This window comes from Danio rerio, chromosome 14, assembly GCF_052040795.2.
Source record: "Danio rerio strain M-AB ecotype USA chromosome 14, GRCz13ab, whole genome shotgun sequence".
Taxonomy (NCBI): Eukaryota; Metazoa; Chordata; class Actinopteri; order Cypriniformes; family Danionidae; genus Danio; species Danio rerio.
In genome coordinates, this window is record NC_141034.1 from 50,687,501 (window position 1) to 50,707,056 (window position 19,556).

The following is a 19,556-nucleotide window of genomic DNA, read 5'->3' on the forward strand; positions in this document are numbered from 1 at the left end:
TAATGTATAAGATAAAAAAATAATAATAAATAATATCATTCATTCATTCATTCGTTTTCTTTTTGGTTTAGTCCCTTTATTAGTCTGGGGTCGCCACAGCGGAATGAACCGCCAACTTATCCAGCATATGTTTTACGCAGAGGATGCCCTTCCAGTCTCAATCCATCACTGGGAAACATCCATTCACACGAACACACTCTCACACTACGGTCAATTTTACAAAACCCAATTCACCTGTACCACGTCTTTGGACTGTGGGGGAAACCGGAGCACCTGGAGGAAACCCATGCCAACATGGGGAGAACATGCAAACTCCATGCACAGATTTGGACACAGAACTGCCAACTGACCCAGCCGATGCTCGAACCAGCAACCTTCTTGCTGTGAGGGGAACGTGCTACCCACTGAGCCATTGCTGTTTTATTTAATATGCAAGATCAAAAATAAAAATGTATTGGGGTAATTCACCAATTGAAGAACTTTCAATCTATTATAAAAGTAAAGATGTATAAAACTGAACTATTTATTGCGGTTTAAATTTTTATTTTACAACAAATAATCTACTCTAGTCATGAGCATCACACTAAACATTACTTTGACTTTTTAATACAAATCTATTCATAAAGACTTATGTTAAACATCATCATATCACGTCATTTAATGACAGTCCAGTGACAAAAGACACATTATTTTTTATTAGTTTTTATTACTGTGCAAATGCAACTAGACTATGCATGAGTTTTTCTAAAAATAAAAATAGCTGCTTATTTTTAATGTTTATTGCACTGAATAATTTAATTTTAATCTTTATCAAACTAAACATTTTTTTTTGCAAAAATAATTAAAAAAACAACTCCTTTAGTAAAATTGGTTTAATTTAGAAGTCATTCATTTTCACACGATTGCATTAAGCCTCACTAAAAAACTCCATCAATGAATCAAGTTCATAGTTGTTCAAAATAGCAAGTAGCTGTGAAACCTTTGTTTTGACATTCTGTCCTTTAAACTTGAACTTGTCGATGAAAAGATCAGTGATCATACCTGTAAATAAACACACACAAACACAAAACGGGTTATTTATATCTGCATCTCCATATGCCTTGAAAAGTAATACACTTGAACATGGGCTTAAATAATCTTACATTTACGCTTCATGTGAATAATTCTGAATAATTTAAAGCCATAGACTGTAAAATACTGTTTTTTTGAGTTTCATCAGAGTTCACTAACCATACAGCCTTTCTAAGTGAGCAGGTTGTTTCTTATATTCTTCTAAAAGCTGGGCAGATTCATCCAGTATACTGCGATACTCAGGGATCAGAAAATCTGCATTTCCTTCATGCACCTGTAGCTCCTGCAAACACACACACAGACACACACTTGATAGACTTGCTTTTAGCGTTTTCCCCCCTCCTATTGTTCTGTCTTTTTTTATCTTACCTTTAAAGCATCAATAAGCTGAACTTTTTTGGCCAATATCAGCTGATACTCCAGCTTGGGATGAATCATTCGTAGAGTGTGGCTCACTGAGTCTTCATTCACCTCTGAACCCAACATAACAACAAACACAAAAGAAAAACAACTTGTAACTCATAACTGAAGATCCAATTTATTTCAGTTTCAATGCAATTTCGCACTTGTATTGGATGCACATCTGAAGCCCAAAACAAGGCTTTTTCTTTATTGACCACTTTTCACTTTTACCAGGTTTCTACTAAACACAATTGTGCAGTAAAACAAGCAATTAATCCAGCAATTATGTAAACTATATACCCTACCTGACAAAAGTCTTGTCCCCTATCCAAGTTTTAGAAACAACAAGTAATAACTTGACTTCTAGTTGACATTAATGAAGGCAAAGGCCTCTAAATTACACTTATTTTACCAAAATAAAATATGATCATGTCTTGATTTTTAATTATTTCATTAAGGCAGTAAGGTCTGACTTTGCTTGGACAAAAGTCTTATATAGACTTAGTATAAGTCTTATAATCTATAGAATATAAAGTCATGGTGCAGTGGAAAAAGAATAAACATTGTGTCTGACTGCCATGAGCTTGGAGGACTGCATCCACACATCTCTGCAATGACTCAAATCTCTTATTAATAAAGTCATCTGGAGGCAAAGAAAACGTTCTTGCAGGACTCCCAGAGCTCATCAAGATTCTTTGGATTCATCTGCAATGCCTCCTCCTGTCATCTTACCTCAGACATGCTCAATAATGTTCATTTCGGGTGACTGGGCTGGCCAATCCTGGAGCTTCTTGACCTTCTTTGCTTTAAGGAACTTTGATGTGGAGGCTGAAGTATGAGAAGGAGCGCTATCCTGCTGAAGAATTTACCCTCTCCTGTGGTTTGTAATGTAATGGGCAGCACAAATGTCTTGATACCTCAGGCTGTTGATGTTGTCATCCACTCTGCAGATCTCTCGCACACCCTCATACCAAATGTAACCCCAAACCATGATTTTGTCTTCACCAAACTTGACTGATTTCTGTGAAAATCTTGGGTCCATGCGGGTTCCAAATAGGTCTTCTGCAGTATTTGTGATGATTGGGATGCAGCTGAACAGATGATTCATCAGAAAAATCCACCTTCTGCCAATTTTCCATATGATCAACTAGAAGTCAAGTTATTATTTGCTGTCCTTACAACTGAGATTGACGACAAGACTGTGTCAGGTAGTGTATTGGCCAACAGATGTGCTCAGAATATTAATTGATCACCTCCCTGACTAAGGCCCTTCTCCCCTGATCACTCAGCTTAGCTGGCCCGCCAGCTCTAGGCGGTTCATCTTCCACTTATGGATGATAGAGGCACTGTGCTTATTGGAACTTTGAGAGCAGCAGAAATTTTTCTGTAACCTTCCCCAGCCTTGTGCTTCGAGACAATCCTGTCTTGGAGGTCTACAGACAATTCCTTTGTCTTCATGCTTGGTTTGTGCTTTGACATGCACTGTCAGCCCTGGGGCCTTATATAGACAGGTGTATGCCTTTTCAAATCATGTCCAGTCAACTGAATTTAGCACAGGTGAACTCCAATGAAGCTGCTGAAACATCTCAAGAATGATCAGTGGAAACAGAATGTACCTGAGCTCAATTCAGAGCTTCACAGCAAAGGCTGTCAATACTGGTGTACATGTGATTTTTCAATTGCTTATTATTAATAAATTTGCAACAATTTCAAAAACTCTTTTCACATTGTCATTATGGGGTATTGTGTGTAGGATCTTGAGGAAATAAATTAATTTGATCCATTTTGGAATAAATCTGTAATATTAAAAATGTGAAAAAAGTGAAGCGCTATGAATACTTTACGGATGTACTGTATATGGATCACAAGTGCTCAAAATGTGCTGTTTGTTGACAAATTATCTGAGAGGTCCACTAAATATTCATGGCTTTGCAACAAATGGAAACTTGACAGGTCTGTACTGAAGTTTTATGAATGTTTGTCTCTCCGGGTCTCTGCGGAAGTCATTTGGCTGAAACTATGAATAGACCACATACATCAGACATTATACCAGATCAGTTTGGGAACTCACCGTAGGATATATTCAGATTGATTTTTCGCTTAGTGGCCTCTTTGGACAAAACATCCTTCAGTATGGATATTGTAGAAATGTTGTCTGATTTGAAGTTTGCTTCACCTTTACTGGAGTCCGTTCAAAAATGGAAGAAAAGAAAAAAAAAGATTTATTGACCACAACAGTTCTTGTAATAAATGCAAACACATGGAAGGATCACTGTACGACTGTAACTGGCAAAATATATATATTTCTAATTACCAATGACAAAATCATAATAAGTCTAATCATTACTAGCCCTTTAAAACAATCATATTTACTTAATGCCTATGCAATGAACAGCATGTATCATAGTGTACATTCTTAAACCCCAGGTTTATGTCTGTACTTGTATATTTGTGTTATCATTTTCATTGATTAGACAAATGCAACACATGGCCTGTTTACATAAAGCTCTAGTGTTTGCATCTTCATATTACTGCTGACTGCTGTTTATCCTGAATGGACGTTTTTAACCACAAAGCTAAGAATAAAACATGTCTCTTATTCACTCCAATTGACTTATTTTTAAATACCATTTCAACATTTTAAAATAGCATGTGATTTAAGGGCACATCATTGCCTGCTGACTGCTAATTTTCAATATTATTTTAAGAACACATTGTTTAACACAGCACATGTTTCTCATGTGATGTTTACAGCAAAATGTGGTGTTAACATTGCAAAAGCAATAGTATTTCTGATCAGGTTTCATAACCCTGGTAAATGCCACTTTTGTAAACTGAACTTTTCCCTCAGAACTACAAAAATCCTGGGGTTAAAGGGATAGTTCAGCCAAAAAATGAAGATTCTGTCAAAATGTTTTCTCTTCTTCCAAACCAGTAATTTTTTTGTTCTGTTGGACACAATACAAGATGTATTGAAGAATATTGGTAACCACTGACATCCACAGTAGGAAATACAAATACTAAGGAAGTCAATGGTTACCAGCATTCTGTAATATATCTTGCACAGTTGAGAACAAGTCAAGGGTGAATACATTTTCATTTTTGAGTGAACTATCCCTTTAAGGGAAGTGTGAAAAGCCATATGAAAGCCTTCATTAACATATATGTATATGGATATAAATATAGAAACTAGCCTTGTTGCATTTTGGCAATAGTCAAAAATAGATGGTCAAAATGATGAATTTTTGTTTCACACAAAAAAGTGTGATGATCCATAAATATATCTGGTACATTTCCTCCTGTAAATATATTAAAACTTTTTTATTAGAAATAAGCATTGCTTCTTACTTAATTTGTAAACATTTAAAGGCAATTTTCTTAATATTTAGATTTTTTAAAAAACCCTCAGATTCCAGATCTTAAAATAGTTGCATCTTGGTCCTGTGTCCTGTCCTATTAAACCATACATCAATGGAAAGCTTATTTTTCCAGCTTTTCAGTTTATGACAAAATCTCGATTTCCGAAAATCAATAGGAATGTCCAGATAAGGTTTTTTGCCTTCGAGTCCAAGTAATTTGACTTTGAGTATCTACCAATGCCAAAACGCGATCCAACAAATCTATAATACAAAAAAAAAAAAATGAAAACGTGCTTCATAAGCATAAAAAAATCCGGGGTTCTCTACAAAGGCGAATGGCAGGTCACTCATTGCGATCATTTGTGCTTTATATATCATATATCTTGGCTGTGATGGTTTTCGCGCTGTCACGGTACATTTTTTTTCTCCTCTTCAAAGTCTCCTGCAGCGTGAGCTGACACATCTTCAGTTGGGTTGCCTGGGTAAACTCGCTGTATTGTGTTAAGTGTTTGTTTTTGATGTGCCTTATCAGGTTTGATGTGTTAAATGTAGCCTTTTACTTTCCACCTCTTGCAATCCCAAGTTCACATATTTCACTGTTTGCAATGTCGTCGTCTCATCATTAACTTTATAATACCCCCAGACCGCAGACATATTCACACTTTGCGCTTGAAGCTGCATCAGTGTTTTACTTTGCCGGCATTTAACCAACAGCTTCTCTGCAATAATGTGATGTAATGCCGCATGTGTTGCTGTTTCTGTGAGTCAAGAAAGAGGTTTAACTCTGTGTGCCACCGCATAACTATAGATGTTAAAAAATAATTCATATATACATATATATTCAAGTCCTGTTTGGGAGGTAACGTCCGATTCTAATCAAGTTTGAAATCGTGTGATTGGGCCTGATTTCCGATAAAGTAATCGCATCTGGACATCCCTAAAAATAAATCATCTGATCCACGGTCACATATTTGGATAATAAACTAGCAATCCTCACCAATAAGTGGCTTCAAGCTGTGTGCCCAGGAAAGTGTTCTGAAAGCAGAAGGTGATGTTTTCTCCGGCTGGTGTTTTCTCTGGGACCTCCGGTAGGCAGAACACAACCCAGGAATGAATCTCTGCAAAACTGAACTGTCCTGTCAGTCTCAAGGTGTTCATGGGCCTAGCGATGAAAAGAGAATCAGGTTTATGTTAATTTTGCAGGATTATTGAAAGGAAACAGAAGTGTGTGTGTAAGCTCACCGCTCCTGCTCGATTGTGTGTGTCCTCTGATGGAGGGAAAGTGGTTTAATCTGGTACTGTCGAACCTGGCAGGTTTTGGGCTGAAGCCTTGGTGTCACATAGGCCTGAAGAGTGCCATACTGACCCTCTATAGACCTCACCTATGAAATAAAATTAAATTAAATAAGGAAAGATGCTTATTATTGTGGTTTTAAACAAATATTATTGTGTATCTAGGCATTAAACAACAGACACCTTCAGCTCCAGCCTTGTGGTGTTTGCTTGGCACCTGTAAGTGGCCAGGAGGAAGTTCCCGTTTGACTGTAAGTTTAGAAGAACAAACATAGCCTGTTTTGCAAATGCACGCGAAGTGATTATTAAGTGATCAACAAGTGGTGAACAGGACTGAAAACATTACCTCTGAATCGCATTCACTGAAACTGACCACTGCTGAGTTCTTATCAACATCCAGCAGGTCAATAGGAACGTCACTCTGGAGAGAACAACAACACATGTAAGGATCATAATGCTGAAATTACAGTCAGGTATTAGACCTCTGTAAAGTTGCCCCCCCACAAAAACATATAATCCCCAAAACTATGCCATTTGTTTGGTTGTCTGAGATTTGGTGGGACATCACATTTCACCCCATGTTTCTCAAATCTAAATATTTTGGTTATATCTAAACAAGAGAAACAGATACACCTATTGTTTTAATGACAAAAAGCAGCACAAAAAAAAAATACTAATACTACTAATACTTCCCTTCTTAGACTTTACAGAACTGAAACTTGCCTATAGCACTTATTCATTGTTGCTCTTAGTTGTGTAAATTGCTTCCTTGTCCTCATTTGTAAGTCGCTTTGGATAAAAGCGTCTGCTAAATGACTAAATGTAAATGTAAAATGTAAATCGAGCACAAATGAATACCAGCTTTGTGCGATTTAGAGAAACTGGGGTGGAAAGTGACATCACGACCCCCGAAATATTTTGGTTATATCAAAACAAGGAAAATAGATACAGTGTTTGTTTTAATGTCACAAATCGAGCACAAACAAACTGCTGATTTGGAGCAATTTAAGCAATATGGGGTGGAAAGTGACGCCACACAGTCAAAAAAATACTGCTTAATATCTCAGAGACCAAACCAGCACAAACGTTCATTTTTGTGGCACAAATCAGCACAAACCTAGCACAAAGGAATGGCATAGTCTTGGGGATAATTTGTTTTTATGGGGTGCCAACTTCACAAAGGTAATTATTAGCAGTTTTAGGGAAAAAATTACCGGGAATGAACAAGGATGCATTTTTTTAAGACAAATTTATAGGATGCATTTCAAACAAATGCCATACTTTGAGTTTTCGTGAAAGAATCCTGACAAGAACGTTCCCAAAAATAACTATAAAGAGGTTTACAGGGAATCCTAAAAGGTAATTTCAATACCTTTTTAAGACTTTTCAAAGACCTTCTAAGAATATTTAAAGACCTCATCGCCACTTCAAGCTCTAATCAGTATCAAACCTTTAATAATATTAAAGGTTTATTTTATATATAATATTTTATATTAATAAACAGTTGTAGTTAAATAAATCAATGGAGTACAACTGTGCAACAGAACTCGGATAAGCTCGGAAGAAACAAAGCTTGAAGGAATAAATGACATGGTTGTTTTCAGGAACAGGCTTCAGCCACTGTTTAAACTCGTCTTTCTCCAACCAGGAGTACGCAAACTTACAGTTTCCCATACATGGCCCATAGAGCCATCTGTTCTGCTCTATGGATTCGCTACATGTGGAGAGCATCACATCACCTTCCCGCATTTGTCGCAAATTTCGTGACATCACCCGGACGGAGAAGTTTGGCTGGACACGCCCCGGCCTGAACCAATCATGTGAACGAGCACACCGTTTTTAATATTAGGAGGAAAATATATATATTTATGCTTTTTGAGTCAAACACTTTAGACAGAAACACGCTTGAACAAAATTTAAGACCTTGTAAAAACGTGATTAAGACTTTTTAATACCTTTTAAAGGCCTTGATTTTCTCATTATTGATTTATCAACTTTTGATACTTTTTAAGACCACGCGGACACCCTGTGTTATGAATGTTGACCACTTTATGAACCATAAACAGACTTTCCATGGAGGGAAATCATGGAGGGTTCAGATTTATTTAAAATAACGTATGGTCCAAAGATGAACAACATAGTTAATAATTAATGAAACTATTTATTTACTGAGTAAATAATGAGAGTATTATTATTGTTGCGTGAACTAAATATTTCAACGCATCATTTTGTTAACAATAAGAAATTGTATTTTTCTTAAAGATTTCTAAAGGATCACGAGACACTGAAAACATTACAATTACATTTAAAAAAATATTTTGAAATAAAAAAAGTGAGCAAATTGAAGGTCTTTGAAGATCTTTTTTTATATTTTTTAGGGGGCGTCACAGTGGCTCAGTGGTTAGTACTGTTGCTTCACAGTAAGAAGGACGCTGGTTTGAGCCCTGTGTGGAGTTTGCATGTTCTTCCCCATGTTGGTGTGGGTTTCCTCAGGGTGCTCCGGTTTCCCCCACAGTCCAAAGAAATGCGCTATAGGTGAATTGGGTAAACAAAATTGGCTGTAGTGTATGTGTGTGTGAATATGAGTGTATATGAGTGTGTACTGGGTTGCGGCTGGAAGGGCATCCGCTGTGTAAAACTGGAATAGTTGCTGGAATGCATAGTATAATATGCTGGAATAGTTGGCGGTTCATTCTGCTGTAGCGACCCCTGATAAATAAGACACTAAGCCAAAGGAAAATAATGAATGAATGAATGAATACTTTCGAAATAAAAAAAACAGTGTGCAGATTGTCTTTGAGCTTTTTGATGGATAGTGTTCTGATCTTGCACCTGTTGAATGTGCATTCTTAATTGCAAATTTATTCGCAATATTTTATTTCTGTATTATTAATGAATAACAAATGTAGTATTGTTAAGCAGATATGCACCTGAAACAAATATGTCTTTTAAACATAGATGTTGGTATCTCCAACAGAAAAAGACCCTCCACATAAAAAGCTACTGGTCAGCCCCATGATTCAGCCTTTTTAAGTTGTAAAACTAATGAATATAGCGGAAGTCAATGACTTATTTGAATTATCTAGCATGTTTACTGTTCCAAAATATTTTTAATGTTTCCTAAAATAAAATATATTGTGCTCAATGGGGAAAAAAGTTGTTGGTTTTTACCCAGACATTTAAAAGTACATATTTTAAAGCAGTAATCGCAATACCGTGATATTTTTATCCATTTATTTTTATTGTGCGGTCAGAATCTTAAACCATCCCATGCTTAAGTGTATTTCTCTCACCTGCAGAAGCAAGTTATCAATGGCGGTCTGCACCTCTAGTGTGAGGCTATAGCTGGCATCATCCTGGCACAGAGTGAACTTATCATTGATGCTGAAGACTGGCACAGCAGACACAGCAGTGCTGGACTGAGAGCTCTGCTGGTATTTTTCTCTCCCCTGCAACACTTTTAACTGCAACTGCTCCAGCTCAGCCCTAAAGCAATGACAGGCAAATCAGGCCCATCAGGAGGAGTTTTAAAATATATGCCTGATTGGTAAACAGATTATTGCAGATGTAGAACTAGTTGAATATGCAGTACCTGAGTGCAGCCACCTTCCCCTGGGTCTCCTGGCTCATCTTGATCTCCTCCCCAGGGCCTGCAACCATCTGCTGGGGCTCCGTGGTGAGACCTGACACCCATCCTGGAAACCAGTCACATGACCACATAACAGCTAATGAGCTATCAGCAAGGCCAAGCAGAATATGCTGACAATTTTTGCTTTTCTGTGCAGAATTGTAGGTTTATGCAGATTTTTGGGAGTATAGTAAGTAAAAACTTAAAACATGAACTTTAATTTAAGTCTCTCATATAATATGTCTACTAAAAGACCAAAAATATAACTTTAACAAATAAATAATATAAACATTTGCATATTAGTTAATAATGTTACTGAAATTAAACTGAAATAAATATGTGCACACATATACATAACTGAATAAATAGACTTAACGATGGGCTAAAGAATCTATAATGTATGATTATATACAGCGCAGAAAATAAGTATTGACCATGTCACCATTTTTCTCAGAAAACATATTTCTAAAGCCGTCGTTGATTTAAAATTTTCCCCAGATGTTGGTAACAACCAAATAAATTACTATATACCAAGAAAATAAATCTAATTAGTTTACAAATTAAATTATGTGTAATAAAATGAAACGACGCAGGGAAAAAGTATTGAACACATGAAGAAAGGGAGATGTAGAAAGGCAGTGAAAGCCCAGACAGCAGCTGAAATCTCTCAGTAGTTCTTCAGAAACCCTCTGCCCTTCATCAGTGTGAATGAGCATTAGCTGCTTCAGTCCAACATCTACATTAGCAGGATGATGAAGATGAAACCAGGGTGGACATTTCAACAAGACAATGATCCAAAACACAGCGAAGGAATCTCTGGTCATTATGCACATGGTAAAATGCTTTCATGTATAGCCATATCTAACCTGTGTAAGTCGTTGTAAGAACTTCATCATACATTTCCTTTCCCACACAGCCACCTTGAATCGATGTGACGCTCTCAGACAAAACCTAGTAAAAATGGAAACTCAGTTATCCCAAGTGAAACGTGACAGAGTCTAATTTGAGACAAAATTAGTTTTTTTCTATGCATCTGTTTTCAGTTATTTGTTGCACTCACATTCTCAAAGCGCAGCGTTGGTTCATTTGATCCATCCAAACCGTAAACCTCAACAGTTCCATCATCCCTTCCTACCAGGATTTCCTTCACACCATCGCCAACAATGTCAAAGGTATCGATACAAAGCACACCTTGAAAAGACCAACACAAGTTGCCATGGTTACAGTTATGGCCCTTTTCCACTGAGTACCACTTTTTGGGTACCATTTAAAAAAGGTAACTAGCACAACAAAAGGGTACCAAAAGGTGGAGCTAGACGCGCAGATAAACGCTATTGGTTTCCAGAGATATGAATGACGGAATTACTTTCTAACAGAGGCTACATGTGTTGCTGAAGGTTAAAGATAGAGATGAGAGGTTTGCACTGACTGGGCTGTATGCTGCATGTTGTTTTTAAACCCAAATAAGGACTAAATGTATGCTGTGTGCAGTTTTTCTGTAATTTGTAACATATCAGAGACTGTAAGGGGTTATTTGTGTTCATATATGCTGCATTTATTTATTTATTCATTTTATATAATTGCAGACGCTACAGTAGGCTATTTTGCACTGTGATTGATCTGCAGGTATAATCAAATCCTGTTCATAGAAAGGTTAGTAATGAACATTTATACACAAGTATTTATGTGTATAAAGCATCTGTGTTGTGAGAAGTGCTTCTCATATAATATGTGAACGACCCAAACAGTTTACTTTGACATTTCCTCGAACGAGAATGACGTCGACTGAAAATTTCTGGCGTACACCATGCCCACTATTTGTACCCTTTTGGCAGTGGAAACACAAGCCTGATAAAGGTTACCCGTACCGACCCGTACTGTACCACTCAGTGGAAACGGGCCATTTCATTTCTGTTATGTTTAGTTTTTCAATCAAGCTTGCCAATAATAGTGTGCTGCAAATAGCTAGCTTTGTAATTCCTACCTCCTTTTTTCTTTTCATTATCCAGTTCCCAGCTAGTAACGGGTCCAGATTTGGCAATTCGCACAAGACCCAGTTTCCCATCCGCTGTCCCATAAAGAACCTCTTCACCACCCTTTCCTGAGGACCAAGAATTGAACTGCATCAAATCCTGAAACTCAACCAAAACACGCTTTCATATTGAACTGTTTGATCAGATTTTTAGCACATACCTCCATCTCTGTCGTGAAGTTCCAGAACAGTTGTAGGACCAGGAACCTCTACGTCGTACTGAAGCTCAGAACCCTGAAGAAACAGAGTAGAACATTTTTTACACTTGCAATTGTAAAATCTGTTTTTTTCCTAAAGCTGTGTAAATGAAATCCCGGGTTCTCTGTCATCACGTTTCCCGCTGCTCAAAATTAACATATAAAGTTTTTTTCTTCCATGTTTTGATTTTGCTGGCCTCTGTTGTTAATTATTTGTAATATTTTCTCCCTTACCAGACATCACATATAATGTTGCAACTTAAGATACCTTTTGAAATGTCTGCAAAAATAAATTACATTTTTTACCATGAGTAAACAACTAATCAAAGCACTGCAATAAGTGGTTAAGACTACAAATAACGTGCTGGTTCAAAAAATCTGCTTTTAAATTATAACAGTAAGTGTGTATGGTTAAAAAGACAGTAACTAAAGATTACAAGAATCATTTTCAAAATGAAATGCTCCTGATAATTTACTCGCCCTGTTGTAAACCAATATATTAATTGATTTCTGCCTTCATTTAAGAAGAAATTATGGTTTTTGAGGAAAGCATTTATTTTATTATTTGAGGTTAAAAAGTTTATATTTATTTGAATTTTTCTAAGAAAATGGCATATTGTTTCAAAGAGTTCAAACTGAGAACACAATATGGATAAAAATAATGCATGCTTTCCTCAAAAACCTTCAGTTGTTTTTGAGTGAAGAAGTAAAAAAAGAAAAGAACATCATGGATGACAAGCAAGGTTATTTTACTAAACAAAAACTAAAACTATTGGTCAAAAAATACTTTTGTTAACTGAAATAAAATAACATTTTCATAATAAGTGGAAAACTAAAACTAACCGAAACTAAAGGCATTCCCTGAAAAACTAAAATAAAATGATTTTTTTGCAAAAATAATAACACATCAGTCAAGTACGAGATTACACTTTTATTTAATGAACAAGTCATGTTTCAACTTTTCTTCATTTGCCAAAAAGTGTAAACCAGGCATGTTTAACTACATTAATGATCTTTAATATGAAGTATTTTTACTTACTTCATTTTACTTTCATTCATTGCATTTGTATCATTTTAGTTCAATGTTTGTTCAAACAATTATTTTATTTATTTTACTACACAGGAGTTAATGTAAGCTGTACTAACACTTTGCTCTGATCAGCACTGGATGTGTTCTGTGAATTCTGCTAAAGCAGAATTACTAAACTAAACAAAACCATTAATGAAACGACCCAAAACTAAACTGAAATTTACAGTAGATTAAAAAAATAAACAAGAATAATGCTAAACTATATTAACCTTGATGACAAAGGGGTGAGTAAATTATCGGGACATTTTCATTTTGGAAGTGAACTAACCCATTAAGTGGAATGTAAAAAAGCTCTAGTTAGTTAAATGACTGTGATGCTGTGCTTTATATATTCTGTTATGGATTTCAATGACATAAGTAATATGATAAAAAGATAATTAAAAAAAGCTCAGAAAAAATGCAACAAATATGGACAGGACTGAATGTTGTGTTTGCTGACCTGCAATACCCTAAGCACTCTGTCCTGGCAGGCCAAAATGGGCACAATGCGGCCCACTGTCTCCACGGGTAAACACAGAACATCATTGATCTTGTCTCCGGACAGGTAGTAGTCCTGGTCCTTGCAGTCACAGTAATGGTTATAAATGTAACTGGCACACACAAACAGATCTGCCCCTGAAACATGCCTGTTAGAAAATAAGACAAAACAAGCATTTAATAATCCTAATCGTTAAAATAAAAATAGACAAATTGAGACTAAATGAAGCAGGATCTCACATGGCATTAATGCTCTCTGTTAGGTTAGCCTCAAATGTAAGGAACTGTTTGCCCTTTTTAGTGTATCCCCTCACTTCAGATCCAGAGCTTACGAAGATCTTCTCCTGCGGGGTTCCCAAAGCTCCTCCAAGCTCAAGTCTGGAGATCTTTTGTCCTGGGAGCGATTTGAACACGGGCTGACAAAATAATAAGTAATATTTTCAATAGGATGCTTTACAAAAACATATTTGTGCACACACTCACTGGCCAATTTATTAGGTACACCTGACCAGCTGCTCGTAACGTACATTGCTAATCAGCCAATCACATGGCAGCAACTCAATGCATTTAGGCATGTAGACATGGTCAAGATGATGTGCTGCAGTTCAAACCGAGCATCAGAATGGGGAAGAAAGGGGGTTTAAGTGATTTTGAATATGGCATGGTTGTTGGTGTCAGACGGAGTGGTCTAAGTTTTTCAGAAACTGCAGATCTACTGGAATTTTCACGCGCAACCATCTCTGGGGATTACAGAGAATGGTCCGAAAAAAAGAAAATATCTAGAGAGCAGCAGTTCTGTGGGCGTAAATGCCTTGTTGATGCCAGAAGTCGGAGAATGGCCAGACTGGTTCCAGCTGATAGAAAGGCAACAGCAACTCAAATAACCACTCGTTACAACCGAGATATGCAGAAGAGCATCCCTGAACACGTCCAACCTTGAGGCGGATGGGCTACAGCAACAGAAGACCACACCAGGTGCCACTTCTGTCAGCTAAGAACAGGAAACTGAGGCTACAATTCACACAGCCTCACCAAAACTGCACAACAGAAAACATTTCCTAGTCTGATGAGTCTCGATTTCTGCTGCGACATTTGTACGGTAGGGTAAAAATTTGACGTCAACAGCATGAAAGCATGGATCCATCCTGCATTGTATCAACAGTTTAGGCTGGTGGTGGTGGTTTAATGGTGTAGGGATTTTGTGGCACACTTTGGGCCCATTAGTACAGTTGGTATCAACGCCACAGCCTACCCGAGTATCATTGCTGACCATGTCCATCCCTTTATGACCACAGCGTACCCATCTTCTGATGGTTACTTCCAGCAGGATAACACACCATGTCATAAAGCGTGAATCATCTCAGGTTTCTTGAACATGACAATGAGTTCACTGTACTCAAATGGCCTCCACAGCCACCAGAACTCAATCCAATAGATTTGGGATGTGGTGGAACGGGAGATTCGCATCATGGATGTGCACCTGACAAATCTGAATCTGCGTGATGCTATCATGTCAATTTGGACCAAAATCTTAAAGGAATATTTCCAGTACCTTGTAAATTCTATGCCACAAAGGACTAAGGCAGTTCTGAAGGCAAAAGGGGGTCCAACTTGGTACTAGTAAGGTATACCCAATAAAGTGGTAGAGGTTTGAGTGTATATAAAATTTTGTCAGTACCAAAGCCAAAATAAGTTGGTCAAGGATCACAGTCAAAAAGATTGTACACCCAAAGTAATTTGTAAGGGAAAATATTTAAATACAATGTTAATAAATAGGAAAAATCAAGAGAAATGTATTAAATAGTTTACTTGAAATGTTAGCCTTGTATTTTTAACTCTTATTTTAATGGATGTAACTCTTAAATAAAATGGTTTTGTTTAAATGCACCAAAATAAATTGGCTAAATTCACTGAGAAATGAATAAAAATATTCTTTTTTTAAAAGGGAGTGCACTCATTTACACCGAGCACTGTACATTTATTTAAAATATAAATATATATATAAAAAAAACACTGATGTTGGCAAGAATTTCTTTTAAACTTGAGAAAACAAATTAAAGAACTGTTGTGTATTTAAATACATTTTAAAATATACTTTCCTGTCATACAAATTTATTCTCATTTCCTGTCATACCTGTATTTTTGCCATCATTACTCCAGACTTCAGATTAACATGAATCTTCAGAAATCATTCTAATAATCTGATTTGCAGCTCAAAAAAAGATGTATTAATATCAATGCTGAAAATTGTTTTTTTAATTAGGTTTTTCATGATAGTTTGGTGAATAAACAGTTTTAAAAAGTATTTCTTGAAATTTTTATATTTTTAAATATCTTAATGCACTAATCTCTTACTGACCAGTGTACATTGGAAACTCTACTAATACATACCACAGCTTCACCTTTTTTCATTCCAAAACAGCTCACAACCCCATCATGATCGGCAACCGCCACCTGAATTAGGAAAATCACACACTAGAACCAGCAAATACACCAACAACTTCATTTGTCAAACCAACAGGTTACTTATATACAAATGCTTGTTTTTCTGATTGCACAAGTAACATGATCTGTTGAATGATCTTTCACAAGTGGGATCTAATATCAAACTGCCTTGTTCTACAAAGTGTCATACACAGTATCATATAACAGATTTATGGAATTGATTTTCCATTGGATCCAGAGATATGTTTAATGGGTAATTATACAAATTCTAACCTTCAACATAATCATGCTATTAAGTGTCCTAAAATGTTATTAGCTAAAAAATGCATTGCTTTAAAATGGAAAACAGACATCAATGCACCAATTAGACTGTGGATCTTAGAAGTTGCACCTGTACACCATTGGAGAAGATCACATATTAATTGAGAGAAAAAGGGGGATTATTTAAAAAGATTTGGAATCCATAATGTAAAAATAGTACGACGTAATTTGATTTGACAAAATAGTTTTTACCCATTGGTTTATACTAGCGCTGTGCGATTTGAGGAAAATTACTAACTGAGATTACTTAACAGATATTGTGATTGCGATTGAATTTTTTTAGTTAAACTTCAGCTCAATCACACTTCTTATGTAGCCGCCTGTGGTAATTTTTTAGGTGCTGGTTGCTGTATTTCCTCATGCTGGCAACAATTCTGCGACAGCTCTTACAAATTACCTGTTTTTGTTAGGTGTCTGTGACTTCGAAACCAAAACATCCTCATATTACCGCTGTGCTTTTTTAAAATTGATATTAATAATCTATTAATGCTTTTGAAGCAGCAAACGCTATCATCCTACTCGTCTGAGCTTTCCTGTTTGCTTGTCTGTTGCACTATTCTGATTGGCCGATCGAAAGTGTGCTCAATTGGCTAGTGAGACTGTCGCACACAGGGTGGGGGAAATTAAATAATATATATTCATATCGCAGCCTCTTGTGATTAGCTAATCGCATCAATGTTCAATGTTTCAAATCGCAATTTCGATTTGATTTCGATTAATTGCACAGCCCTAGTATATACTGTATTTCCTTCCTTTTTACTTATTTAATTAATTTATTTTTATAAACTGTGTGTATGTTTTACTTTAGTTTGTTTGTTGCTTAGTTTTGATGTTCTGTACTGGTAACTATGGAAAAAGCTAAATAAAATCAGATAATTCAAAAGACATTAAGAAAAAGACTTTATGGTTTATTTAGAATAATTTGATGACATATCAAAAAACTAAAAGTTACAATGCAGTGTGAAAATAATAATAATAGGAAATTTAAATCTAAATACTCTTTAAAAGTTACATCTTAAAAACCACAAACCACATGTGGTTTGATGAAAAACCACAAGAATGATTAAAAACACCAGTAGGATACACTTTTTCCTCTCTACACACCAGGCACTTTATTAGAAACACATCTATGTTTTTTTTGGTTATGTTTTCTTCTATTTTTTATAGCTATATTATTTATTTCTGAAGTTTGAAACATTTTATGTTTGGTCTTATTTTGTAAGGCTCGAACCTCTAATTATATATCTAAAATTGTCTGTGTTTTAACCTCTTATTAAACACAATAATTGAGATTCTTATATTTGTCATTGTTGTTGTTTTTTTTTTAAGTCAGGCGGTTGTATAAGCATTTCACTTAAACATACACTTACTGTGTGTGTGACAAATAAATTGTGAATTTGAAAAAATTATTAGTAGAAACTACACTGACTTTATTATTAATTTACATTCTACTTATTTAACATAACTTTTTTCAAATATAACACATTTTATAATAATCATATAAATCCCGGTTGAGGACAATTACAGTTCCATGAGATCTTAATTTAACATATCTGAGATCATGTGCTTAGTTTTACTTGTTAAATGAGCTGTGGTGAAATTATTTGCCATGAACAGTTGATGCTAAACCTGAAATATTTTACTGTTTTTCCTAAACAAATGCAGAAATACCTTTTGAGTTGATTTTCGCCCTGCACTTGGGAGAAGTTTCATGGTTTTTTGAGATGTCACTCCAACCTGAGAAAACAAAGTTGGCATGACGAGTAACTTAGTATATTAAACTTGCAATTATACCCATAAATTATATTAAAACATCAATATCCACTGTTATTCCACACATGTGGCATTAAATACACATTGTCATGATTGCAACTCACATTAAGGTAAATTTGGTTTTATATTCACACATTCTGAATTTTCATAATAATTTCATTTCAGAAAAGCATTCTTTGTAAAATCCGAATAGTGGAAACATATTTGCAAAGTACAACAGTCAAATAAATGGTGCCAATGTTGTTTTAAAGTCATACATGTGTATAGAATATATTTAAATGTGTAGAGAATATAACACTATAGGGAGCATGTCACAAGTTGTCACTGAATGAATGTGCAAATATAATACCAACTTTACCTCAATATAGGGAAATCATATTAGCAGCCAAAGACTATCAGGGTACAACATTTGTTCACAGTCAATTAAAAATTGCTAATGTTGTTTTGAAGTCACTTGCATGCTATTTCTGACCAAATGTTCAAAGCAGCATGGTAAACAATACAGGTACCTTGTCACAAGTTGCCACTGAACGAATGTGTAACCCAGATAGCAAAATACAAATATAAAACCAAAATATAAAACAAATATAAAATATAAAACCAACTTTACCAGGGTATAACACACAGTACAAATAAGGAGTTGCAATCTTACCTGTATATAATCAACATGGTTTAGGTTTAACTCCATTTTTGGATTGTCAGAATAATGTCTCCACAGATTCTATTTAATTAACACAGCTTTTCTGTTTAGCGTCGATCTTTAAAGATGCTCCAGTAACGTTTGCTCTCTGTAAATCATTCCACAATTCAACAAAGCCTGAAACAGAAACATATATGTCGAGCTTTCCTGATAAACAGTGATCCCAGTTAGTCGTCACAACCGACTGGATTATCCTGCGGATTAGCTGGTTAGTGACCGACTCTGTTTCTGATGAAATGGCTAACGTTAGCTGTGTCAGTTTGTTTGCTTTACGAGATGGTTCACACCGGTTTAAAATCTATACCACATATTTACGGGCACTTATCTTAAACGTATGACTCGATTAGCAGACAAAAGTAATAATCTGAGAAAACACAACAGCAGGAAAAGTGATTTTGTTCGCAGCTAACAAGCTTCCTCGGCAGCGCCATGTTTATCAGCCACGCAAACCACCTCTGGTTACCATGGTGACAGCAAGATCAGTGAGATTCGTTCAAGACACTGAAAATATGTTTAAAAATCCTGTAAGTTTGGTAAAATAGTACTAAAATACGTTGTTCATTGTTTATGTTACATCTGTTTATCTGTTATATTCATTCATTTATTTTCTTTTCGGCTTAGTCCCTTTATTAATCTGCGGTCGCCACAAATTGGTCGAAGTGTATGTGTGTGAATGAGTGTGTATGGATGATTCTTAGTACTGGGTTGCAGCTGGAAGCTCCGCTGTGTAAAGCATATGCTGGAACAGTTGGCGGTTCCTTCTGCTGT

At 35.9% G+C, this 19,556-nt stretch overlaps 1 protein-coding gene across 2 annotated transcripts; it reads right to left on the reverse strand.

Moving 5' to 3' along the window:
• Positions 1–857: 857 nt before the first annotated feature.
• bbs7 (Bardet-Biedl syndrome 7) lies at positions 858–19,242 on the reverse strand. Of its 2 annotated transcripts, none has more exons than XR_015506810.1 (19): positions 18,741–19,242; positions 17,987–18,052; positions 15,941–16,003; positions 13,790–13,965; positions 13,512–13,698; positions 11,947–12,019; positions 11,738–11,854; positions 10,814–10,944; positions 10,620–10,704; positions 9,718–9,820; positions 9,419–9,611; positions 6,472–6,546; positions 6,309–6,374; positions 6,075–6,214; positions 4,063–5,994; positions 3,545–3,779; positions 1,441–1,544; positions 1,231–1,354; positions 858–1,041 (listed from the first exon to the last, which is right to left on the reverse strand). XR_015506810.1 is itself a non-coding variant. In NM_001077145.2 (19 exon segments), coding segments are annotated over 19 exon segments (2,148 nt in total). In that variant the 5' UTR covers positions 18,777–19,228; the 3' UTR covers positions 858–907.
• Between the last annotated feature and the right edge of the window lie 314 nt (positions 19,243–19,556).